This window comes from Sturnira hondurensis, unplaced genomic scaffold (genome assembly GCF_014824575.4).
Source record: "Sturnira hondurensis isolate 20B ecotype Veracruz unplaced genomic scaffold, ASM1482457v3 Scaffold0007208, whole genome shotgun sequence".
Lineage (NCBI taxonomy): Eukaryota > Metazoa > Chordata > Mammalia > Chiroptera > Phyllostomidae > Sturnira > Sturnira hondurensis.
Window position 1 is genome coordinate 5,245,706 of NW_028079839.1, and position 24,624 is coordinate 5,270,329.

The 24,624-nt window shown below is 61.8% G+C and overlaps 1 protein-coding gene across 7 annotated transcripts in view; it reads left to right on the forward strand.

Moving 5' to 3' along the window:
* The first annotated feature begins 996 nt into the window (after window positions 1-996).
* JAKMIP3 (Janus kinase and microtubule interacting protein 3) overlaps window positions 997-24,624 on the forward strand; it is a 34,046-nt gene continuing 10,418 nt past the window's right edge. For 3 of the 7 annotated variants that reach the window (XM_037051231.1, XM_037051233.1, XM_037051234.1), the window contains exons 1-16: window positions 997-1,238; window positions 2,157-2,654; window positions 10,062-10,277; window positions 11,446-11,565; window positions 12,107-12,253; window positions 12,922-13,053; window positions 14,211-14,246; window positions 15,034-15,093; window positions 16,530-16,658; window positions 17,562-17,690; window positions 19,792-19,875; window positions 20,064-20,126; window positions 21,007-21,105; window positions 22,146-22,244; window positions 22,340-22,399; window positions 24,305-24,370. In XM_037051231.1, coding sequence (XP_036907126.1) covers window positions 1,104-1,238; window positions 2,157-2,654; window positions 10,062-10,277; window positions 11,446-11,565; window positions 12,107-12,253; window positions 12,922-13,053; window positions 14,211-14,246; window positions 15,034-15,093; window positions 16,530-16,658; window positions 17,562-17,690; window positions 19,792-19,875; window positions 20,064-20,126; window positions 21,007-21,105; window positions 22,146-22,244; window positions 22,340-22,399; window positions 24,305-24,370 — 2,073 coding nt within the window. In that variant the 5' untranslated portion in view covers window positions 997-1,103. The remainder of the gene's footprint in view (window positions 1,239-2,156; window positions 2,655-10,061; window positions 10,278-11,445; window positions 11,566-12,106; window positions 12,254-12,921; window positions 13,054-14,210; window positions 14,247-15,033; window positions 15,094-16,529; window positions 16,659-17,561; window positions 17,691-19,791; window positions 19,876-20,063; window positions 20,127-21,006; window positions 21,106-22,145; window positions 22,245-22,339; window positions 22,400-24,304; window positions 24,371-24,624) is intronic. The other 4 variants (XM_037051232.1, XM_037051235.1, XM_037051237.1 and 1 more) reach the window with 4 other exon arrangements.

Here is a 24,624-nt window from a genome sequence, read left to right on the forward strand (position 1 = left end):
TCCTAATGACCATTTGCTGTCCAGGCACCTGCTTTGGTGACACGTCCCCAGATCTTTTGCTTATTTTTAAAAATTGAGTTGTTTGTCTTTTTACTCTTGAGTTTTGGGAGCTTTAAGACATATTCGCACACTCGGGATACAAGTCCTTCAGGGGCCACATCACGCCTGCATGGCTGGCCACCCCAGGAAGCAGCAGGTCTCCCGGGGCCCCACGCCAACCCTGGTGTCCGAGTGCGAGCCGGTTCTCGGGGGTGAGTGCTCAGAGCCCACAGCCGGCGTACAGTTGGACACTGACCAGCAGGCGGGGCCCTGCCTTCTCACACCCCCACTGGGGAGGGTTCCCCCTGGCTGGTGCCCTTGGATGCCGTGCCGAGCAGGTCTTCTCCCGGTTTCCTGAGAGCTATCCCAGGACCAAAGCTCGCGGTGGGGCTCAGCGGTCCTCTCCGCTGCTCTGAACAGCCAGCTTCCTCAGGGCTGCAGCCGGAGCCCCCGCCCTGCCCCGTGCCCAAGTACGCCCTCCGGCCCCTCTCATGTCTGAACTTCACTCAGCAACCCCCCCCCAACCCCCATACTTGATAAATAAGCACAGTCATCACAGGGGCGCAAACCTCTCCCGCCACCTCCGACGGAGCCACCAACCACCAGAGCGCCCCACGCCCCCGCGCCCCCCGCAGGCAGACTTGTAAAACGCCACTTCGGAGAGGTTTTCCCTGGACAGCCACCATGGCCACCAGGCGGCCACAGTCCCGTGAATGAAACTCACCCTAAATCGGGGTCCCAGCCTCGCATTCCATCGAGGCAGAGAGTAGATGCTCTTGCGTGGGGGTCCCTGTCGGGTGCAGATGGTGGGCCTCTAGCCTCTGGGACCGGCCTGTGGTCTGGCCAGTGTCCTCAGGGCAGGTGAGCGGCCAGCCTGGCCCCGATCTGTCTCTGCTGGCCCCTGGACTCAGGCCCGAGGCCAGCTGCTCACTCAGGTGTGCTCTCCCTCCAGGTGAGTGAGAAAATGTAGCAGAGTGGCGGCGAGGTGACATCTGCCGCAGCTTGGCGTGGACAGCCCAGCCCACACAGGTGGCCGCCCTGGTGCCCCTGGGGCCACCCTCACCATGTCCAAGAAGGGCGTGGGCAGCCGGAGCAAAGGGGACAGGGCCGAGGCCCTCGCCGCGCTGCAGGCTGCCAACGAGGAGCTGCGGGCCAAGCTCACCGACACCCAGATCGAGCTGCAGCAGGAGAAGAGCAAGGTGGGCCCCCCCATGCACCCCCTGCACCCGGTCCACAGCGGGAGGTGGCGGCCAGGCCTCCGAGGCAGTGCCCACCCAGTCCACCCTGGGCCCCCAGGGCCTCTCCACGCAGCTGGGAAGGACAGACTGCTCTGTGGAGGGGGCAGCCCACAGGTGCGCGTGGGGACACAAGCCCTGGCCTCGTGGGGACAGCCTAGGGCCTCCTCAAGTGGAAGCGTCCCAGAGCTTCAGTGGAGCATGGATGGAGGGCTTGGGGGGTCCAGTCTGGACAGTTGAGTGCCAGGTGGCTGCCCTTCAGGTCCCAGCAGGAAGCGGGGCCCCTCCACCTGCCTGGAGAGGGACGGTGGGGTCTGCAGGAACAGGCTTCTCCCGCCGTCTGGCCCCCGTCAGCCCAGGCTGACCTGGATCCCAGCCATCCTTCACATGGATTCTGAGCCCCAACTTTGTGCCTGATGGGGGTGCAGGGGTCATTTAGCCAAGGTGACACTGTTGGAGGAAAATAAAACAGGAAAAATCGGAGTGTTTCCAAAGTCTTAGACATCAGACATCATGTAGACAGATGGCACAGCTGTTGGTGAGGCGTCCCCACTTGCCAAGGATGTCATAGCAGGTGAGTGTGAGGCCCGTTATCTGGGCAAAGGCAGGGGTCCCACTGCTCCCCACAGGCCGTGCCCTCCACACAGGTTCCTTTGGGGGGCGTCGGCTTCGCCTCCTCGGCCGGCCTGTCCCTGCGGAGCAGATTCCGGGGACCTGGGGTCTAGAGCTGACCCTCAGCCTGAGTTCCCCTGGGAAACCCATGGGTGCAGAGACACACTCCGCCCATGAGGCTCCTCCGCTTTTGGTCGTGTTTGAAGAGGAGGGTCTCGAACCCGACGCAACGCAACGTGGTGACGTCAGTGCCCCGCCCCCGCCCTGCAGGTCAGCCGGGTGGAGCGCGAGAAGAACCAGGAGCTGAGGCAGGCGCGGGAGCACGAGCAGCACAGGAGCGCGGTGCTGCTCACGGAGCTCAAGAGCAAGCTGCACGAGGAGAAGATGAAGGAGCTGCAGGCCGTGCGGGAGACGCTGCTGCGGCAGCACGAGGCCGAGCTGCTGCGCGTCATCAAGATCAAGGACAACGAGAACCAGCGGCTGCAGGCGCTGCTGCACGCCCTGCAGGACAGCGGCCCCGACAAGGCCAAGGCCACGCTGCTGTCCGAGGCCAAGGAGGAGGCCCGGAAGGGGTTCGAGGTGGAGAAGGTGAAGATGCAGCAGGAGATCTCGGAGCTCAAGGGCGCCAAGCGGCAGGTGGAGGAGGCGCTGACCGTGGCCGTGCAGGCCGACAAGGTCAAGGCCGCGGAGATCCGCAGCGTGCACCACCTGCACCAGGAGGAGATCTCCCGCATCAAGAAGGAGTGCGAGCGGGAGATCCGCAGGCTGGTATGTGGGCCCTGCGGCCACGGGGGGGCTGCTCCTCCACACAGGCCCTCTCAGGGTCGCCGGTGGTCCCGGGGTCTCCAGGACAGGAGGGCACGAGGGCACCGTCAGAAGGGACAGCTGTCTGACAGTGCCACCCTCTGCCCCTCTCTCTGACCAGCTCTGTTTCCTGTGTCTGGTTTGGGCCAGAGCAGGGAGTCCGCAAGTCAGCCTCCCGAACCCTGTCCCCACAGCAGTTCCCAAAGCCTCCCCTTCTTAGGGACCCAGGTCAGGCCACAAGCCGAGCAGGGCTGGTATCTTGGTGGCACAGGTCACTTCTCCCATTGTGGGCAGGCTCTTCAGTCTGTCCAGCTCACTGGACCCAGAGAAGTGTGGCTACAGGGCATGGGGTGGTGGCCAGGGCCCCAGACCGTCCTGCCGACCCTGTGCCCGCTCTGAGACTGGACGGCACGGTTGCTGGCTTACGGGGCAGGCTCGGCCACCTGTGCACCCAGGTGAGATCCCATGGCCCCTGGCAGGCAGGCCCCGTGTCCCCTGTCTGAGTCATAAGAACCTGGCAGGTGACACCCAGGGCCCGGATGCTCCTCCACGGGGCCCAGCACGGCCTTACACCCAGGCCACCTGCCCCTACTTCCCTGGGCTCTGGTTTCCAGAGACGCCCCCACACTGCGCCTTCACCTTGAACTTCCCGGGAGGGCTGCTGTCCTCTGGCCCCAGGGCCCAGAGGGGAAACCGAGTCAAACGTGACTCTGCCCCAGTGTCTGTAGAGGGCTGCCAAATGCCCCCCACCACCTCTGCCAGGGTATCCCCAACCCGGCTCCCCCCATGACTCCGCGATACCCTGGCCCTGCCATGTTCGTCGGAGGCATATACCCTCCTCTCCCTGACAGGAGGCTGATGAGAGCCAGCAAGTCCCTGGTCCCCTCACCTCTGGCACGGACCCCCAGAGGCAGCCACGGATGACTCTTCTGGCTGATTCTTTGGGTATTTGTTCCAAGTTCTCAAAAACATGCTTAAATTTCCACTTCCTGACTCCTCGGTCTCAGCCCCTCCTGTGCCCTCTCCACTCCCTGTAACTTACGTGCTCCACGTCTCGGCAGGAACAGGGGACGGAGGGGACAGAGGGGACGGAGGGGACTCCCGTGTGGGGCCATTTACACAGGTATGGGCATCGTCTCGGGCGACCGACAGGGGTGGTGGCAGCCGGGCAGCAGGCCCCAGGGAAGGTGACGCAGAGCCAGGGCCTCAGCCCAGCCGCAGAGCCGAGGGGCAGGTACCACAGTGCTGCCCCTCCCACCTTGGTTTTCTTTTTTCTAAACAGTTACATTTATTTTGAATCCCACCAAATTAGACTTTTCTAAAATGTATTGATTCGAGGCAGGGAGAGACACTGATTCATTGTTACCCTTAGCTACGCATTCATTGGTTGACTCTTGCATGTGCCCTCTCTGGGGGTGGACCGTGCAACCTAGGCCTGTGGGGACGATGCTCCAACCCATGGAGCTGCCTGGCTGGGGCCCCCACCTTGGTTTCTGTGATCCTGGTGGCCACACGCACCCAGAGGCAGTGTGGGGACGGGGGGCCCTTGGCCCAGGATGGAGGGTTGGGAGGGGCTCACAGGGTGCCTGGAACTCATTTTGGGTTAAATAAACAGATACGGGCATTCTTATTACTATGGAAACAGTATTCATCCAAGACCCCCAGTGTCCCGAGATTCCGTCACCTTTCTTGTCCTCACTTCTGGTTTCCCTGGGATTAATTTTTTCCCTTTGCTGAATTTGCTAAGTGCCTGTCACCAGTTCATCCCGGAACTTACCTGAAAGGTAAGCCTCTCGCTGGTTGGAAACCTTAGGGTTCTGTCCGTGCCCCTTGCTCGGAGACCTGCTTTCGGAGCATTCTCTCCTGTCTCGCTCACCTGGACTTTGTCCCCGAACCCGCAGCACCCCGGCGACCTGCCCCCTCCCAGGGGCGAGACCCCCTTACCTCCCTCTCTCTTACTGTCTCCTTCTGCCTCTGGTGGAACACGTTCTGCAGCGTCTCCCCGGAGCAGAGGGGATGTTCTCACTCTCATCCGGTTCAACTGGGTGTGGAGTCAGAGGCTGGAAACGTCTCCACGCGGAGCTGGAAAGGCTTTCTGACTTCCAGTGCTTCTGACCCCTGCGCCTTCTTCAAGGGGCCCTGTCCCCTCCCTATCCCCGGAGAGCAGGGACATTTTAGGACAGTTCCCCCATCGTCACCATGTATGCAGGATGGTCAGGAGCACTTTCCAGGCGAAGCTCACGCCCCCGGGCTCTGGAGAACTCTCTCCTGTTGTTTCTTAATCATTTTCTTCCATCTCTTCCTTCTAGAAGCCCCATTAGTCAGATGCTGGGCCTTTGAATCAGAACTCAGATTTTCTTTTTTCTCTCACCGGCCTTGGCTTTGCATTCTCCCTTCTAGGAAATGTGCTCAACTTTCTCTTCTAAGTCTTCTGTTTGGTTTCTTTTGTTTCTGCTATCATGCATGTAATTCTCAAAAATATCGGTTTTCTGACACAGTGGTCTGACGGTCATTCCTCTCTTACTCGTAGTTGTAATCCAACTCATTTTTCTGAGGATGATAATTACTCAGCTCTTTTCCATTCTGGCTGCTGCATCTTGTCCAGAGTGTTTCCTTCAGCGAGCAGGTCTCCCCTCCTGTCCTGGGCACCCCCAGTGAGCGGTCAGTGGGGCAGTGACCCACAAGGAGTACTGCCCTTAGCCCTGGCTGGTGTGACTCAGTGGACTGAGTGCCAGCCTGTGCAACAAAGGGTTGCCGTTCGTCGGGTTGCTAGCCAGGTCCCCGGTAGGGGGCGCACGAGAGGCAGCCACACACTGATGTTTCTCTTCCTCTCTTCCTCCCTCCCTTCTCCCTCTCTAAAATTAAATAAATAAAATCTTAAAGTGAAGAAACTGTGCCTTTTTGTTGGGGTCTTTTCCCGCTGAGGAATTGGAGTCAGGGCGCTGAGGCAAAAGAAAGAAATTAAAGACATCGGCTCGGGAAGGGAGGATTCCAACGACATTTCTTTGCAGGCAGCAGATTCTGCCTGTAGAGAACCCTAAGGAGTCCCCCCCCCCAAGAGCTATTTCAGTGAGCTCAGCAGCGTTTGGGACACAAGTCAATTGTATTTTTATGCAGCAGCAACAAATAATTCAAATTAAATATTTTTTAAAACCCGCTCGTGGCACAAAAAAGAATAAAATATTTAGGAATAAGTTTAACAAAAGACGTGTGAGACCTGAACTCTGAAAACTACCAACATGACCAAGAAACTAAAGACAGAGCGAAATAGCAAACAGACACCCACGTTCACGGTCGGAAGGAAGCTCAGCCTCCTCCGCCGGCATGGCTCCCCAGGTTACTGGGAGGACCCCACCACGCCTGTCGCGGCCCCAGTGGGCTTCCCGCAGGCTGGAGATGAACACGCAGGCCCCTCCCGCAGTGGGGCTACCGTTCTGAGTCCTTAGCGGTGTGGCTTTGTGAGCTGAAACCTCACATTCCCCAGGGGTCTGATTTGTTGACCATCTTCCGTAGCTTGGTGCTTACTGTGTCTTGTTTAGGGAATTCTTGTATCCTGGAGCCACAAAGCATGAGCTTTTTTTGTTTCTTAAGATTTTATTTATTTATTTTCAGAGAGAGGGGAAGGCAAGGAGAAAGAGAAGGAGAGAAACGTCAGTGTGTGGTTACCTCTCACGCGCCTCCACTGGGGACCTGGCCCACAACCCAGGCATGTGCCCTGACTGGGAATCGAACCGGGTCCGCACTCAGTCCACTGAGCCCCACCAGCCGGGGCCACAGCGGCCTCCTTACACAAGTGGGCTTCCTGGCATGCTCCATCGTGGCCCCTCTTCGAGCTCATTTACACGGACTGCTCTCACTCTGCCCTGGTTTCTGGAGGCACAGCCTCCCACCTTGCCCTCGGGAGGAGCTGCCTGCCTGTTTGACTTCTGTACAACCTCAGACTCATTCCCCCTGTGCGGTGAAGTGGTGGGACTCTTGCTGGAACCGTGACTGAACTCTGGGAGGACACATTTTAACGAGGGTATAACGGCGATTCCCATAACAAATGCACCACAGACACAAGTCAGAAATTCTACTGAGCACATCAGTTAACGAGGGAGCCAGCACAGCAGCGCAGCCAGTGCGAACCGGGGTTTGATCTGAAGAGATCAGTTGTGTCAGTGGGGCCGTCTGTCCGTCCGCCCGTGGGCAGGAATGTCCTCGTTCCTAACGGCTCCCTCCAGGGCAGCGTTTGTCTCCACGGAGTCTAAATCAAAGACGAAAGTCAGAGGTGAAAGTGCACACACCCTGAGGTCACACAGCCCTCAAACATTCCTAGGAAGGGAGTCAGAAGTCTTCCGATTCCTTCCTTCCATATTTCTGTCTTCCGCACTTGCCCCTTTGGGGGGGGTGGAGCCCACCATCAGTTTGGGGGGCTCCCCTCCACTTGTCATTTTGATGCCCCTTCCCTGGAACCGACCCTGGAGAAGCCAGGTCTCCCACGGCCATTTCTGGCCCATTTTTTTCCCATGTGCAGTTGACACTCAGTGTTATTTCTTCCTGCTTTCCGGTGTATATCAGAGGGGTCAGACCCCCAGAACACAGGGATCCCTGGTAGTCCTGGTACCCACTGGGCATGCACACAGTGACTACATGTGGTTGACTGTCCCTTACATCCTCATCTGGTCACCTCTCCATCAGAGTGGGGGGGGGAGCTGGGCTTGTTCCACTGCCTGCCTGGCTCTGACGTCCCTGTGAGTTCAATCAGGTGCCCCTCCCAGGCCATGCCCAGCTGCTGGTGGCTCTGAGGACAGGACTGTGGTGAGCATGGAGGGGTGTCACTCAGGGCCCAGAGTTCTGCGGGTGCACCAGGCTGCCTGTCACCGAGCCCGAGAGCACGGCTGGCATGCACACGGTTGCTGCACTCAGTGCATTTGTGTCGAACGAGCTCAGACTTATGAAAGTTCCATAAAACTGAGGAAGTGCAGGCAAAGCCAATTTCCTCTTTCTCATAATAATCCGTGATGTATAATATCACACCCCTTCTTTAGCCCGTTGCCTAGGCTACAGCTGGTTTCAGTGGAATCCAAGCCAACAGCAGTCCTTAAGCCCCACAAGCAGGCTGCTGCCGGCAGCTGGGGGCGCGGCCAGCCTGCTTCTGTGCCCCCAGGGCCCTGCCGCTGGCACAGGGTGGGCAGGGCCAGTGCGGGCCTGGCTCGGATGGAGCGCGGCCGAATCTGGCCAGCAGTTCGTGTGCGGAGCAACATTGTCATGTGGCGGGGGCGGGGTGGGGGTGGGGTGGGGGGCTCTTCTGTTTGTTCTGAAAATCGCCCATGGCAGATTCCAGCTGCCACTCCAGCCGCCCCCGCCCCGTCTTGTGTCTCAGCAGAGCAGAGATGCACTCGCCTGCACCGTGCAAGGCAGGGTCGCTGAGCTGTAAACTGTGAAAGAAGGAAAGGAGAGCCCCCAAGAAAACCCACAGTGAAGGCTCTGGCTGAAGGCCTTCATGGACCCAAGGGCTGTTCGCGGCGCACGGTCTGCCCGAACAGGCCTGCGATGAAGAAAGAACCCAGCACCTCGGGCGGGTTTCTCGGGAGTGGCGCCCCCTCACATCCAGGAGGGTCTCAGCCAGGCCCTCAGGCATGCTCCCCATGACCTCGGTCACCCAGGAGATGTGCCCAGGGGCCATCCTGGGGGCAGAATGGGGGACCGGCTGGCTCCGGACCTGGGTAGGCTTAGGCTGATGGGTATGTTTGTGTCTTAGCTTTTAACCAAAAAAAATTTTAATGTTAACTTTAAAATAGAAAAATTATAGTATAATGGTATAAAGAAGCAGCATTTTTTGTACAGCTGTACAACGGTTTTAAGTGAAGTCTTTTCACGAAAGAATTGAAAAGTAAACAGAAAATAGCATGAAGTGAGAAAGCTACAATCAGCTAAGGTTAACTGATTACTAAAGAAAGAAAAGTGATGTTTGTAAACGGAGTGACACCTGGGGTGGCGCGTCACAGAGCATCCAGTGGCGTCCTGGCCTCACGTCACACCCTGCCCGCCCGCCCCGCCCAGGCAGCGTTCCCCTCCCTGTGGGCTGCGTCCCTGCCGAGCGCCCTGCACATGTACACGGGCACTGTGTTCATGCTTCATGCCCCAGGGCCCCCGTCCCTTTTCCAAGTTTGCATGTGCCGAGAGGCACAGACACGGCCATCGAGTGACAGTCGCCTCAGTGCTCAGTGCAGTGACAGTCTGTGCAGGCTCTCGGCCCTGAGCAGCAGACCGTGTGGCCCAGGTGAGCGCAAGGCCGGGCCACCTGGCTTTGTGTCAGTGCCTCTGATTGTTCGAACAATGATGAAATTGCCAACAGCGCATTTTCCATTTTCCGTGGGTAAGGGGCAGGCGTCTGTAAGGGGAGTAGAAGGTGTGGGGACATGCTGTTGGCTGGGAAATCCCCGTGGCAACACTGCATGTGAGACACCCAAGGCTTTAGACCACCCCCTAGGAGACACGGTCACTGGTCCTAAAGTTAGTTTCCGATCATTAAAAAATCAAACCCTGCCATCGCCTCTGTGGGTCATCACGCAGCCCTGGCTGGCAACATGCCGGGCGACCCCTCTGGGAGGTTGGCCTCGGGTCCTGACGGTCCTCGCACACAGCTGACTCCGTGCTGTGCGCACACAGACCAGCTTCTGTCTCCTGGTGAGAGGAGAGTGGCGTTCCCAAAGTGCCCGTGCGACAGCGGCCACGTCAGGCCACAGGATGCAGCTGTGTGTTGGTCCCCACCCCACCGGCCTCTGTGCCTTTTCACTCACTGACTGCGCTGCCCTGCATTTCTGTGCGTCCCAGGAGATGGGGATCGAGCAATTACGGATTTCTCTTATTCTCTGCAGTCCCCCGCTTGCCCATAAATTCTGAGATCTGGGCCAGTTAGACACCGCCTCTTGGTTCCCAAGCTGACTTCAGCAGATGGCTGATTGATTAGCCAATCGTAACCTTGAACCGGGGCAAAGCTACAAGGTAGCCTGTCCTGCTCTGTTGTTTGAAAATAGGCTTTAAACCGTCTTCTTGCAAATCTAGCGCCATATGTGGTGATGCCCACGGGGCTGCATCGGCCTGTCTGGAGCGTGGGCGGTGGCGCACTTGGCTCTGCCCTGCACCCCCCAGGCGGCTCGCCTTTGGCCAGGATGCACCTACGGCTGCCCAGAGGAGGGGCTGGGAGGCAGGTGGCCTCTCGCAGCTGTTAGGAGGTGGAGCGCAGGATCACGGCCATTTAGGGCGCGTGGGGAGGGCTCATGGTGCATGCAGGGGGCCCCTCCTGATGCTTGTGCAGTCTGCCTGTTGCTGTGGTAACATATCTGCAGCCTGCCTGCGTGTGACTGTGTTCTGTTCTCCTTGTAGATGGAGGAGATAAAGTTTAAGGACAGAGCAGTCTTCGTGCTGGAGAGAGAGTTAGGGGTCCAAGCCGGGCTCGCTCAGAGACTGCGGCTCCAAAAGGAGGTTCTAGATGAGCAGCTGGCCCAGGTCAGAGAGGCCGACCGGCCCCCGGGCAGCCCCAGACGGGAACTTCCTTACGCAAGCGGTGCAGGAGACGCCTCAGACCACTCGGGAAGCCCCGTAAGCACCTCCCTGACTGCCCCGGACCGAGACTGCAGGGCCCTGCCACCCAAGCCTGTGCCCGTGAGTCCCTGCGGGCCCAGAGCCACAGCTGCAGCCCACGGGCCAGGCCCTGGGCCCCTTGGCTTCCCTGCCCAGCCAAGAGCATGGATACACTTCGTCCCCCTTCCTTCCCTGCTAATGAGGTCCGCAGCCTGGCCTTCACGAGGTCTCACCTGAGCCGTGGGGCCTGAAGGTTCCTGAGGGCTGTGCCTTCTAGTAGCCAGGCGGGCTCCCTGCCCCCATCCTGGGTGTGACCCCCATGCAGTGATTTCTGCCATCTGCATCACCCATCACCCTCCCACCTGCCTTCCATGTGACCATGACATTCTCCTGCTCGCCCCTGGCCTGCCATCAGCCGGCCCAGACACTAGTCATCTCCTCATTGCTGCTCCTCATTCAGGGCCTGGGAAGGCGGGGGAGGAGGGTGGTCTGAATTCCACAGATGTCCCACGTGGTCAGCCCAGGAGGCCCCTAGCCTCTCCTGCACCTGCTGAGTGAGGAACCATCCCTCTGTCCTTCCGGACATGCGTGTATGAGCTGAGCCAGCCCTAGGAAGGGATACTTCCAGGATAGACGATGACATTGGATAGCCCTCTTCTGCGTGGCTGAACCGAATGAGCACCTGCCCAGCACCTTGCCTGCTCCATTGCGCGGACCCCTTCCCCTCTCACCAGGGCCCAGTGGTTTCACTGGTTTTGCCCGAAGTCTCAGTGGTTCCATAGAGGCCGTTCAGAGGCAGACTCCCAGGACACTAGCTTTTGGGAGTCTTAGGTCCAAGGTCGTTCTCCGAGCTCACATAATACCTGGGAAGTGACTTCCGGCCTGCAGGCAGGGCAGACCCTGGTCGAGGCTCATCTAGAGCTGGTTCTGACGCTTTCGGGGCTCACCGCGGTCAGGGAGCCTGCACGTGCATGCCCTCGCCCTCCACACTCGCATCTTCTGGTCACGTCTGCTTCTGCGTCCCATGCCATCTCGCAGTCCACTGAGCAGCCCCTCGGAGGGACCCCTGCCCCGCCCCCCAGGCTGGTGACACAGACGCGCTCTGGGCTCTGGGTCCGCGCGGGTTGGGATTTGCTGAGGGTTCTGTGTCTACGAGCAGTTATGTTGCAGTTGGCATCTGTTTCAGGAGCAGCAGTTGGATGAGAAGGATGCTCGGCGCTTCCAACTTAAAATCGCGGAGCTCAGCGCCATCATCCGGAAGCTGGAGGACCGGAACGCCTTGCTGTCCGAGGAGAGGAACGAGCTGGTGAGCGCGGCCGGCGGGCGGGCCGGCGGGCGGGCCGGGCCCTCGGGGTCCCAGGGGCTCGGGCCTCAGTAGGGGGCGCCAGGCCTCCACCTCCGAATTCCCCGGGGAAAGGCGCACTGGTGCCCGGGGCGGGGCTGAGTCTCGGCCTCCTGGCTGGTGCCAATGAAACTTCGTCAACGGACGCGGTGAGGGCCACATCCGGGCCCCAGGTGCCGGTGGGTGGCTGGGTCCCTGCTCCCGCGATTGGGCGGCGCGTCCACCTTCTTCTCCTGGCGTGAGGCGCGTGCGCGCCTCACCCTGCGGTGGCGCCAGCGCCGTGGGTCTTGACGGCCTCTTGGCGGTTTCTGAGTCGCTTGTTCTCCGGGCGAGATCTTCTCAAAGCGCCCCGAGGGGACCTGGCACCGCAGACCTTCCTGGGCCCGACGGCGGCCCTCGCAGTGGCCCCAGCTGGTTCTGCTTGGTGTGTGGGCTCCGCACAGGGACCTGCCGGTTCTCCGTCCCAACTAGGAGCACCGAGCTCGCAATCACTTTTGTCTTTCAGCTCAAGCGTCTCCGAGAAGCTGAAAGTCAGTACAAGCCATTGATGGAGAAAAACAAACGTCTCACTCGGAAGAATGAGAGTCTGTCCCACACTCTGCGTCGCATGGAAAACAAGTTGAAATTCCTAACCCAGGAGAACATAGAAATGGTAAGGCCCCCCCCCTCCACGTGTCCGTCCGCCAGCAGAGGGCGCTCGCGCCGGTGCTTCTGCGACAACCTCTTCCGCTTCTCAGGTGCAAGGTTTGACCAGGTGCCTGCGGCCCTTGGAGGGCAGAGCCCCCCTGCAGGCAGTGACAGGGAGTAAGCAGGGAAGACTCGGAGCAGTCCCACACTCGGCCCCAGGCCGCCACCCAGCTCTGAGCAGCTCGGATGGCTGTGGTGGGAACCCTGGCACAGGCCGGGCACAGGACTCGGACCAGGGATTCAGGTGGGGGGCTCCCCTCCTACAGGCACTGCTAGGCAGAGTGGGGGATGATTAGCTGGTATCTTGTGTGTCCCTTCTGGTCCTGAGGGCCCCAGAAGCCATGAGTGAGAGTGCACAGTGTAGGGGAGACAGACGTGCCCCCTCCCCACTCTGCAGAATGCCCTGGCTTTCACACCCTGACTTTGGGAATGGTGCAGCGGAAGGACCTGGCCTGGGCAGCTCGCGGGGTCTCATCTAGGGCAGCATCGCTTCCCCGGGGGCCCTGCCATGGGGACGGCCAAGAAGCAGCCTCAGTTTCCCGGGCTCTGCAGCCTGCAAGGACAACCCCAGCTCCCCACCACCTGTGTGGACCGCCCTGTGCCACTCTGGTGATGGCCTGGCTGGTTTTTCAGAGACACAGAGCCGGGATCATAAGGAGACCCAGCTCCTTAAACGACCTGGATCAGAGCCAGGAGGACAGAGAAGTCGACTTCCTGAAGCTCCAGATTGTGGAGCAGCAAAACCTCATAGACGAGCTGTCCAAGGTGACTGGGGCTGGCCGGCGGGTGTCACCTGGGTCTAGGTCCTCTCCCCTCCCTGTTCTTCCCTGCCCCCAGAGGTCATACTCTGAGCCCCTGGCCCCAGGGTCTGCTGCCAAGAGGCCCCCTGCAGGAGGCAGGGTTGTTTGTCTTCCTGGCCCCTCCCTGGCTGCATCTCAGGCCGTGTGCGTCCCTGCACTGTGGCCACGCTGGAGATGGCCCTGCCTGGAGCTTAGAGCTTCTTCTCGTCACTCTGGACCAGGGGTTTTGGAAGCCACACTCCCACCAGTGTCAGGGTCAGGCCCCTGTGACCACAGCCAGGGGCTGAAAACAGTAGTGACATCCCCCTACCAGTTCTGAGGCTAGCACCCCCAAACCGAGGTGCTGACAGGGACACACTCCTTCTGATTGGTGGAAGCCTCTGGTGGCCCTGGGCCCCTTCACTGCTGTCTCTGCGTGTCTTCGTGGGGGTGCTCTCGCTGGCCCCAGGGCACGTGCCCACCAGGATGGCCTCATCCCAAGACCCCGAACTTAATCCCACTTGCAAATGCGAAGACCCTGACATCCCAGCCCAGCTTTCTGGTTGTCCCTCATCAGACCCTCCTCCAATTACCCTGATTCCAGTGTATTCTGCTGTTAGCCGACGGCACGGCCAGGACACACTGCCTTGGTTGTTCTGTCCTCGGACAGCAGTGGGGATGGCGGGGCCCCTCTGGGGCTGGCATGGCTTGTGGCTGGAGTGCTGTTCTGAGGGCTGACATCACCTCCCAAGTGACAGGAGGTGGGACAGAGAGGTGCCCCTGCCCCGATGGGCTGTGCATTGGGACCTCCCCCATGCAGCCCTGCAACCCCCCCACCCCCACCCCCAGTCCCACACCTGAAAGATGGAGGTCTTGTTTCAATCGGTGACCCAGCAGCGATGGTCACAAATGCCCCGCCCTCCAGCTCTGAAAGGCCAGTGCATCTGTCCTGTGAGGGCCCTGGGCGTCCGCTGAGGGGGGCAGGAAGGGGGAGGAGACTGCCCCCCCAGGGGGAGGGGGGAGGGGTGGGGCCACTTGACTCTGTGGTTGGAAAGTGGCAGAGGGTGGGGGCGGGGGCGGGACTCTGGGGTCCTGGGGGCAGGTCACAATCCGGTTCTCCAGCCCGCTGCCCTCTCTCCCTAGACCCTGGAAACAGCCGGCTATGTGAAGAGCGTGTTAGTAAGTACCACTGGCCCTGTCTGTCCTTGTCCCTGTGACCCCTGCACCTGTGGCTCCTCCCAGGCCAGACAGAAGTGGTGGATTTGGTGGCCGTAGCGGTACCGGCCCCAAGGCTCTGCTGTGGTGACTGAGGCCGCCCACCGATCCGTGGGCCGCATGCGCCCTGTCGGCCTGTGGCAGCACCGGGTGTGCTCATTCCCGAGTTGTCTGATCAAGTGTAGGTCTGGGGGCCCCCTCCTTGGCCCCTCCCCCGCCATGGCTGTCCCAGACGACGTGGACCCCAGTCTGGGCCTGGCTGCTTCCGTCACAGTCACAGGAAGGCAGCCGTGTTCCCCGGAGAGACGCAGGTCTCAGGTCCCCGCACACGTTCACGGTCCATGTCCACACGTGTCTGAGTAGACATCTGCCCAGAGCAGGCAGGGTTCTGGCCCATCTGTCCTCTTGAAGCCCGTTTCCATGCCTGCCACTCAAATCCCCTGACCCCTCCCACGGCCCCCAGAGCCAACCACAGCCTGGGCAAAGGCAGGGTGCCAGGGGGTGTGGCAAGCCGGGCCACCCAAACGGGCAGGCGGTCACTCCGGCAGCCTGGGTGGAAAGTGGCCTCTACACATGCAGCCCCCCCCCCCGGTGGGCAGTGGAGCTCGGGTGCTAGGACAATGTGGGGGGCAGTCCGCCAGTCAGAGTCGCCACCGTCCACTCAGTGGCCGCACAGGACGTCCACCTGTGTGTTTGAGGCGGACGGAGCTGCTCAATGACTCAAAACCGTCCCTTCAACTGGTCTCTGCAGGAACGGGACAAGCTGCTGAGGTTCCGGAAGCAGAGGAAGAAGATGGCCAAGCTCCCCAAGGTGGGCGGGGGTGGGGTGAGCAGCACACTCTGCTCACAGTTCTGGTGGAAGGACCCAGCCTTGTTCCTTTTCAAGTATTTTTTTAAAGACTTCATTTATTTATTTTTAGAGAGAGGGAGGGGGAGAAACATGGATCAGTTGGCTTTTGCACGCTCCCCCCCCGGGGACCAAACCCGCAACCCAGGCCTGTGTGCCCTGACCAGGAATCCAGCCCTGACCTTTGGTTTGTGGGGTAATGCCCAACCCACCCAGCCACACCCCTCAGGGTGGCCTCGTTTCTCCCAATTGTCCAAGAGAAGACAGGAGCTCATGACAATAGTGCGGAGGGGAGGGGTCAGCCCCAGGACTCTGGCCTCCCTGCTGCCCTGCCAGGCCCGCAGCCCTGGGGACGGCCACCTGCAGGCTGCAGCCCCTCCCTGGGAGACCTGGGACTGTCTCTGGCGCTCAGTCCTTTCTGATAACCCTGACTCTCCTTAGAGGTGACCCAGGAGACATTCCTGAAGGCCCGACTCCTGTCCTAGTTTTGCACAGCGTGTTTTTGTTTGGTTCTGAGCGGTCCATGGGGCTCACCACACACCCTCATCTTGGCCTTAGAAAGGCCCACAGGCGGCACGAGAGGTGGGGGGTCATCTCGGGGACTACCGGAGGCCGAGAGCCCGACAGCAGGCGCCGGCAGCCTGGGCAGCTGGAGGAGGAGGCTGGCTCCCCGCTGGGCCCGCTCTCTGGGTGCCCTGATGATTCAGGAGTGGGGCAGGACAGGCTGTAGGAGCCCTCAGTGCAGAGGGCGGGCTCGGGGCTGAGGACAGGGCGTTGGGCGGCAAGTCGGCCACCACGTACTCTAGCCTCAGTGGGCTGTCCGTGAGCTGGAACTCACAGGGCCCAGGGTGGGGATGGGGAGAGCCCGGGTCACCAACATCACGGGGGGGGGGGCGGGGGGTGTCCCTCAGGCAGGGCCTTCACTCTCGCTGGGGAAGGATCAGCTTTTGCTCTTGGTTTTACTTTTATTCTAACCTGCCTTGGGCGATACTTTGAAAACACAACTGAAATGAATGCCTAGGTAAGGAGCCCCTTGCTAAACCTGGGGCTGGCGCTCACCGTGAGTCCCGAGACATGTCATTGCACAGTGGCATCCGAGTGCCACTGCCGTGGGACTTGCAGAGCCGGTCCCCATGGCCCTGCTTAGTCCCCACTGCCATCGCAGACTGCCTTTCCACAGACCCGGCCCCCCCCACTCCGCTCTTTCCCAGCTCACTGCCACACGCACCACACGGCACCCACCTTGCCTCGAGGTTCGGGGCCAAGATGGGGGGCCTGGAGTGCACTGGGGTGTGGCTCACGGCTGGGCAGCCAAGGGGCCGGTGGGTGTGGTCCAGAGGTCCCCGGGGGCTGGCAGCCCAACCCGGCTGGGTTTGGACTGACTGCTCCTTCCCCCAAAGCCGGTCGTGGTGGAGACCTTCTTTGGGTACGATGAAGAGGCTTCTGTGGAATCCGATGGCTCGTCCATATCCTACCAGACCGACAGGACGGACCAGACCCCGTGCACGCCCGACGATGACCTGGAGGAGGTGACGGGGCAGACAGGGGCGGGGGCGGGGGCAGCTCCCTGCAGAGGTAGCTGAGGAGCCCTCCCTGGCCATGCCCCCACGGCCCATGGTTATGCACCATGAGAAACACACTCTGTTGCCGCTGCCCTGCTGGCCACCCTTTCCTTCCGCTGTCTGCTTTGCCCCGTCTAGTGCTCCTTGCAGGGGTGAAAAGGGGCTGCATGTGGGGGGAGGCCCGGATCCCCGGCCCTGGGTTGTTGCCACTGCCAAGGGCACACGCTGGGGTGGGCGTGGGCAGCAGGGGCTTTGTCCCTGACACAAACGTGGCCAGCATGCCCCTCCAGCCCCTTGTTCTAGAAGGACACCGCCCTCAAATCAAGTCAGCATCTGAGCCTGTGCTGATGGGTCCTGCCCCTGTGGCCAAGGGGCAGGAGTGGCCAGTGGCCCAAGGCCCTGACCAGGCTGTGGAGGCCATGATGGGGCCACCCCTGGCAGGTCCCCGTGGCCACAGAGCTGCTGAGCCATCTCAGACACGGCAGCCACCTGCCGCCTGCAAGGCTTGGGGTGCAGGCTGGCGCTGGGAGAGCTGGGCCGTGTAAGGGCTCCTGGGCCGGTTGCTCTGGACGTGGCACCGTCCCACGCAACCTCTGGCTTGTTTTCTGAGCAGCGAACCTTCTGGGGTCCAGCAGGGCCTGAGAAGCAGCAGTGGCGGCAGCCACCTCCCCGTCTAGGGCAGCAGGTGTCCCTGCAGCTGGGAGGAGGTGTTGGGGGTCCCAGTGCAGGAGGGGCCTGGAGGGTGGGGCAGGTGGGAGGGATTTGGCCAGGAGGGGTCCAGCCTCAGCTGCCCACCTCAGGGGCTCCTACTCCCCTCACCGGGCCCTGGGCGGAGGCTGGCTCGAACACTGGCTCTGTGCGCCTCTGCAGGGTGTGGCCAAGGAGGAGACGGAGCTGCGGTTCCGGCAGCTGACCATGGAGTACCAGGCCCTGCAGCGCGCGTACGCCCTACTGCAGGAGCAGGTCGGAGGGGCGCTGGACGCCGAGCGAGAAGTTAAGGTCTAACTGACTTCCACTCTGCTGGGCCCCCCGCCGTGTGACCCCCGGTAGTTAGTGTGGCCCAGTGATGCCCGCCCGGCTACTGATGGCCAGCGGTGGGGAAGCCGTGGGCCGGGCTGGGCCCGGGCGGAACCTGCCGGGGCGGTGTGCCGGTGAGCCTCCTGAGAGCTCATTGTCCGGCTCCGGGGTGCCGTGGAAGCCGCAGGGCCTGCAGCGCCTAGAGGGCGAAGTCACCTTTGCTGCAGACCTGGTGGCACAGAGGGGGCGTGGGGCCAGCTTCCGAGCTCAGGTGGCACCATTTGCGCAGACTGGTCGTTCACCCAACGCTCACTGAGCTCGGAAGCTGTGCCACCTGCCTCCCAGCCTCGCTGGGCAGCCCCGCCCGGGGCAGGTGGGCGTCCCACGCCTGCCCCACCTCCTGGATGACCAGATTCCCAGACTCCTGGCTGGGTCTCTCCTGGGAAAGGTGGGAACACAGGGCTGACCGGAAGTCCTCTCCCACCCACCTGACTGTCCCAGGGCTGCCTGGGCTCCGAGGGGGGCAGCTGCAGGAACTATGGTGGCGGGACGGGCCAGGCTGCGTTCCCGTGGAGGGAAGAGCTCTCCCAAGCCTGCAGCTCTGGGGCCCAGGGTGGGGGTGCAGTTCTGCTCCCCCAAACCCATCGTGGCGGGGAGAGGCCATCTGCCCATCATTCTGGGCCTCAGGGTGGCTGGCTGGGCGGAGCTGGGCCCTCCAGGGACCAGGGGACGGCGGCGGTGGAGCCCCTCCAGAGCTGCCTCCACAGCCACAGGCCTCACTTCTCCCCCCGTGACTGACCTGTGTCTTAGCTGGGTTTCCTCCTGACCCTTTGGGGGGGCACCTGTCATGGGGTCCAACAGAACATGCCTCCTCCCGCTGTGCCCCTGCCCGGGAGGGGCTGCCCCTCCTCCGGCCTGAAAGGAGAGGTGACCGAGGGAAGGACACTTTCTTATATCAGGGAACTCTGAGTGTTCCCTCCTACACCGTTTGGGCCTGGTCCTGCCCAGCGGCACCGGGGCAGCCGGGCGGGCCGGACCCCGCCCTGGCAGCGGGAAAAGTGGGGAGAAGAACCTTTCCGTCTGTCCTGTTGGGCCCGAGGAAACCTGTGTCGGGGCCACACGCAAAGGAGCGGACGGCTCAGCCTCGAGGTCTCGGCCCGGAAAGCGAAGCATCTGAAGGGCCGTTCTCACCAGGCACTTTGTTGGAGGGCTGTCCCTGCCCCCGCCCCCTTCCGCATCGATTAGGGGCCTGGGCAGGGGGGGTGGGCCCAGGATGGCCCTTCCACCGGTGGTGCCTGGACCGACCAGGGCCTCGGCTTACACTGCCCGCCCCAACCTGAAAATGGGGGCGAGGACTAACAAGAATCCGGTCTCTACCCCGGGGTTCTCCCCAAACGCTTCACTTCCCTTCCTGCCGCCCTTAGAGAGGAGGCATTCGTGTGCCAGGGGAGGTGGATTGGATGCCCCCTGAGTTGGGGGGCCCCAGGCCTTGTGCCCCTCTGGTCCCAGGTGCTCTCATCCATTTGCCTGGGAAGCTGTTCCTAGGGTGGGGGTGGGGGCAGGTGCGTCCATCAAGGCAAAGCGCCCCATGGTTCAGACCCCAGAGGGAGCTAACTCATGGGAGGTAGCCAGGACCCTGGAGGCCCAGGAGGTGCTTAGGAGGCCGCTTTTCCAAACAAGGGACATGCCCAGCAAGCTGGGGAGCCCAGGGCAGGTAGAGGGCACCAGGGTGGAAGGGAGTGTATGTTGGGGGGCCGCTTTTCAAGCCCCTCCGTGCTGGGCCATCCTTATCACAGCGGCTGGAACGAGCCCCAGCAGGCACCCAGTAGGCCCAGGCCCTGTTGGCTGTTTCACCCCAAAAGGAGGGTGCCCAGCAGCCCCTCAGGCTGAATCATGGGTCCCCCCACCATCAAGCGGGGTCACTCGCTTCTGGTCAGCCCTGGGGTCCATCCTTCCCGTGGAGCATCCTTGCAAAGCCGCCAACTGCCCATTCTCCACAGGCACACTGTCCTCAGAGTCCCCATCATGTGGGCGCATCCTAGCTCTTAGGGAAAATTTGATGTCTCTCCCCTCCCGCCCACAGACCCGTGAGCAGCTGCAAGCTGACGTGCAGAGGGCGCAGGCAAGGATCGAGGACCTGGAGAGGGCGCTGGCGGAGCAGGGGCAGGTGGGCGTGTCCCTGGGGGCCTGCGTGGGGTCTGACCGGAGTGGGGCTGCCCCTGCTCCCCACCCGGGAGGCCCAGGAACGGGTTGTTCAGAAGCTGGGCGTCGAGTCCTTCTGTGGAGCCCCCTGTTCTGCCAGGCCCATTCCACCCTGCAGTGCACTCATCTCTCCATTTCCACTCCGTCCTCAAGGACATGAAGTGGATCGAAGAGAAGCAAGCCCTGTATCGGAGGAACCAAGAGCTCGTCGAAAAGGTGTGCCCGATTCATCTGAGTCTGGTGGCTCCCTGGGGGAAGCCCCGTTGCCCTGGGCTCATGGAGGGGCATGGGTCACTGCGGCCCTACCAGAGGCCTTCTGTGCTGCCCACGGCTGTGGGTTGCCCGCCCATCCCCTGGCCTCCTGGGGTGGCTGGGGCGGAGGCACCCAGCCAGGTCAAGCCCAGAGTGTACAGCAGCTTCCCAATTGTGTTGGGCCCGGCTGTGGTTGGTGACCGTTAGAAAACCGAGCTCGGGCCAGGCTGGGGGAGGGGCACAGGGGGCTGCAGGCCGTGGGCTGTGTGTCAGTCACATGCTGCTGTGTCCTTCAGACCCATCCCCAATTCTTGGGACAGCCCCTCAGCCCCTCGGGTTCAGCTGGGACCCGCCGCCTGTCCCCAGTGAGTACTGCCCACTGGGTTTCTCTGTCCTTGTGAGGGCACCAGAGGCTGAGTCGTGAGCACCTTTGGAAAGCGTGGCCACAGGGCAGGTCCACTTGTTAAACCCGACGTGCAAACTTCCCCTTAATCAGGGAAGTCACTTCTGGAGGGTGGCCTGGCAGCCAGAGCATATGACCCCGCTGGACAGTGCCCCTCCAGCCCTGGACCAGCCCGGGGTCCGGAGTGCAGCCCTGGCCAGGGTGAGGCAGGGGTCATGGCCACGCCTTCCTTCCTCTGTCCTGGGCGGACCCTCTTTCCTGGCCCTCGTGCACCTGGCCCCGAAGTGTCCCCCCAAATTAGCCAAGGGGTAGGGCTCAGCCAGGCCCAGTAGGGTGGAGCCTCCTGGGCCAGGCACCCCGACAGGTCTCTGTCCCCACAGAGAGAACCAGGGAGTTGACCTCACGTGACCCCTGGTGTCCCCTCCATCTTTTATTTTACAGATTAAACAGATGGAGGCGCAAGAGGCTCGGCTGAAACTCGAGGTCCAGGACGCGAAAGATCAGAACGAGCTGCTGGAGTTCCGGATCCTGGAGCTGGAGGTGTGCGCGGCAGGGTGGGCATGGAGGCGCTAAGCGTGGCCGCCCTCGGAGCCAGTGGGCCCGCCTTCGCTGGGCCTTGCTGGCCCACAGCCCCAGGAGGCGTGGCAGGAGGGGGTGCATCTCTGTGTCTGAGGTGCCGTGCAGGGACTGGATGCCGTGGTCTGGCCCTCACCCTCCATAGGGACCTTGGCCGCCATCTGGGGAAGAGGGGGTCACGGCTGCCCTCGTGGCCGCGTTCACCTGCCACCAGCCACTCCTCTCTGCAAGGGCGGCCAGGAAACATGGGCCACCTCCGAGGAGGGGAGGCAGTGACCCGGGCTGGTGTCTACCCTGCTGGCCACCCACACAAGGCTCATGGCCTCCCTTTGGGTCCTGGCCACCTTCAGGACACCTGGTGACCGGGAGGCCGTGACCCCACTGGTGGATGACCCCGCCCTTGTAGGCACTGCTCTCTGTCTTCGCCGTGTTTCTCTGAGCCCCTCTCCCCACCACCTTGTTTTCTGGCACCCCTGCACCCCTGCACCCCTGACGGGGGCCTGGGTCCCCACTGCCCACCGAGGAAGCAGGTTGAGTTGCCCCCCAGGGTCTCCCCTTCCACCTCCCTGGGATGGCAGGAAGGCTATGCCACTGCCCCCTATGCGTGACCGTCCCCTCAGCCTCCAGGGCTCCCGCTGTGTGTCCTAGATGAGGACGTGGCCATACCTGCCATTTTCCTGGGGTCTTGCTCCCGTCAGCCCTGTGGGGAACATGGGGAGTAGGCCCGTGGGGGACCTTGGGGTCCATGGTGAATGAGTGAGTGTCCTGAGGCCCGTGGGAGCCAGGAGCCCCACCCCCGGGGGGCGTGTGCATGGGGGCTGTCTCCTCGGACAAGTCCCATGAAGGTTCAGCCAGCACCGTGGCTGGGGCCTCGTTTACACAGGCTGTGTTGGCTGTGCTTGGTGGCCTCTGTGGCGTCCCTGTGTTCCCTGGCCCGCCCCCAGCCCAGCCCCCACGGAGCGGGGGGACAGGAGGGCCCGGGCCCAGCCTTGCTCTCTGTCTAGGAGAGGGAGAGGAAGTCACCTGCCATCAACTTCCACCACACCCCCTTCGTGGACGGCAAGAGCCCCCTGCAAGCGTACTGCGAGGCAGAAGGCGTGACGGTAACCCCTGTCCCAGCGGTGCCCCACCTGTGCCCCCCCCGCCCCCACCTGGCTGGCACTCACCTCCTGTGTGTCCCTTGTGTCTTTGCCTCCAGGACATCCTCGTCACAGAGCTGATGAAGAAGCTGGACATCTTGGGGGACAATGCCGTAAGTGTATGTCGCTCTCCTGACTTGTGCATGCCTCCTCACGCTGACCGCCCCAAGGCCCCAGCCCCTCCGTGCTCCAGGGCCCCTGTGAGTCCCACAGTGGCCCTGCCACCAGCTGCCCTGCCGGCCACTCCCTCCTTGTGGCCAGAGCTGCTGGAGATGCGTGCCAGGCATTTGGGGAAAATTCTGTTCCTTTCTCTTATTGCTCCTGTGTCCGTGTGGGTTGCAACCAGCACCCAGAAGTTTGGGGGTTTGGGGCCTCTGATTGGCTAGAGTGGGGCCCATACCCAGTACCCCAGCAGAGATACTTCTGTTCACGTGTTCTTCATTCCTGAAATCCATCCTTAACTCTTCCGGACCCTTGCTGGGAGGGGGCTGCAGCGCTGTGGGGGGGCTTAGACACTCCAGACTGGGGAGTCTCACTGCCTGTTTGAGAGGGTGGGCAGAGCCCGAAATACTCCTCAGGTCTCGGTGAGGGCAGATTTCCACTTCCATCAGCAAACTCCCGGAAGGAATCCTAATTACTAAGGGGACAAAGGGACTATAGCCCTTCATACCATCCTCTGTTCTCTGTTCGCAAGCTATCTTCCGCCCACCTACCCAGCCATCCTCCATCGATCCACCATCTGTCCACCACCCATCCACCCACCCACCCATCCACCCACCTATCCATCCTCCATCCATCCGTCCCCACTTAGCCCTCCTCCATCCCCCTCCATCCATGCATCCTGTACTCTTCATGCTCCATCCATCTATTCTTCCACCTCCCGCCCAACCTCCATGCACCACCCTGCGCTTGTTGAGTCCCCTGCCCAGTGGGTGGATGGGCAGTACTGGGCGGCAGCCCCTCTCCACACCCAGGACTTCTCCCCAGATTCACTGACAAACCCAAGGTCCACAGCTGTCCGAAGGCGGCTGGGGCTCCTCGTCCCCACCACTGTTCTCAAGGCCGAGTGAGGCCCGTAGCCAGATGAGTGCACTTCCCACGGCAGGTGGAGGAAAACAGAAACAAATGCATGTGACCACACACACCCCCAAGCCCAGGCCTTCACACAGCCTGGCTCCCCCGAGAGAGGAGGAATGCGGGGCTCCTGGCCCCACGCCCAGCACCATGCCCGAGTTGGGGGTACGGCATCCCGTCCTCCCGTGGACAGAACTTGCCTCTGTGTCTACAGCAGTTGGTCACCAGCCCCCACCCTGTGCTGACTGTGTGGGTGTTGGGTGGCCAGAGACCCCGCCCTTAGGGCATTCCCGTTGCAGTGGGACCGTGGAGCTCCTGCTCCGGCGTGGACGGAGGTGGCCGCTGGGGCCTGGGGGGCCCTTTGCATCACGTGCTCACACCCCCCGAGGATGCTCATTGGCCCCAAAGCCGGCCCACCCGCCCAGAGGGACCGCCCAGGTGGGCTCCTTGGAACAAGACGTGACTAAACCAGGCAGAAAAGAGGCAGGAACCCCAGGGGCGGGGACCATCTCAGCGCAGACACGTTTGGTCTTCGCTCCCCACCTGTACGTGGCGTTTTCACAACTCGAGGTCTGTGCGCCGCGGAGAGCAGGCTTGGCGCACAGATGAGGGCGCAGGGTGGAGGCGTGTTGCTGCCGCCTGCCTGCCTGGTGCGAGGCCCACCAGTCCCGTCTTGCCTCGGGGATGCTCCCCTGACCGTCGTGGGTGCCGCAGTAGGGGACAAAAGGGGACAAATAGGAGCATGCACCCAGAGTGAATAGGGTCAGGAGAGGAGGGCGCCAAAGATGTCTGGGAGGCTGTTAGATGTAGCCCCGGCCCCCCACCCTACATCTGTTCAATGAGCCCCACCAAACAGCCACCGCTCCGTCTCACTGTGCACCCCCCATTCAGCCCAGCTGCCCTAGAGGGCCCCTCCCCTGACTCCATGTGTATTCTGCTTTTGGATGCAGAATCTGACCAATGAGGAGCAAGTGGTCGTCATACAAGCCAGAACAGTCTTGACCTTGGCTGAGAAGGTAACGTGATGGGATGCTCCTGGGGGGGCTGTACCCACAGTAGGTCTCCCTCTCAGGGTTCGTCTCCAAGAACACTCTCTCCCTGGGAGGAGGGAAGTAGGGTGCAGGGTGTCTCTGGTCCTGTTGGCCTTGGGGGTCTGACACACGCCGGGCTCCAAAAGCACCCACCCTGCATGTTTGCAGGTGACAGACTGAGCCAGCTCTGCCCTGATTCCCCCCCCCAAAGGCCAGAGGTGCGGTGGGCCTCTGAAACT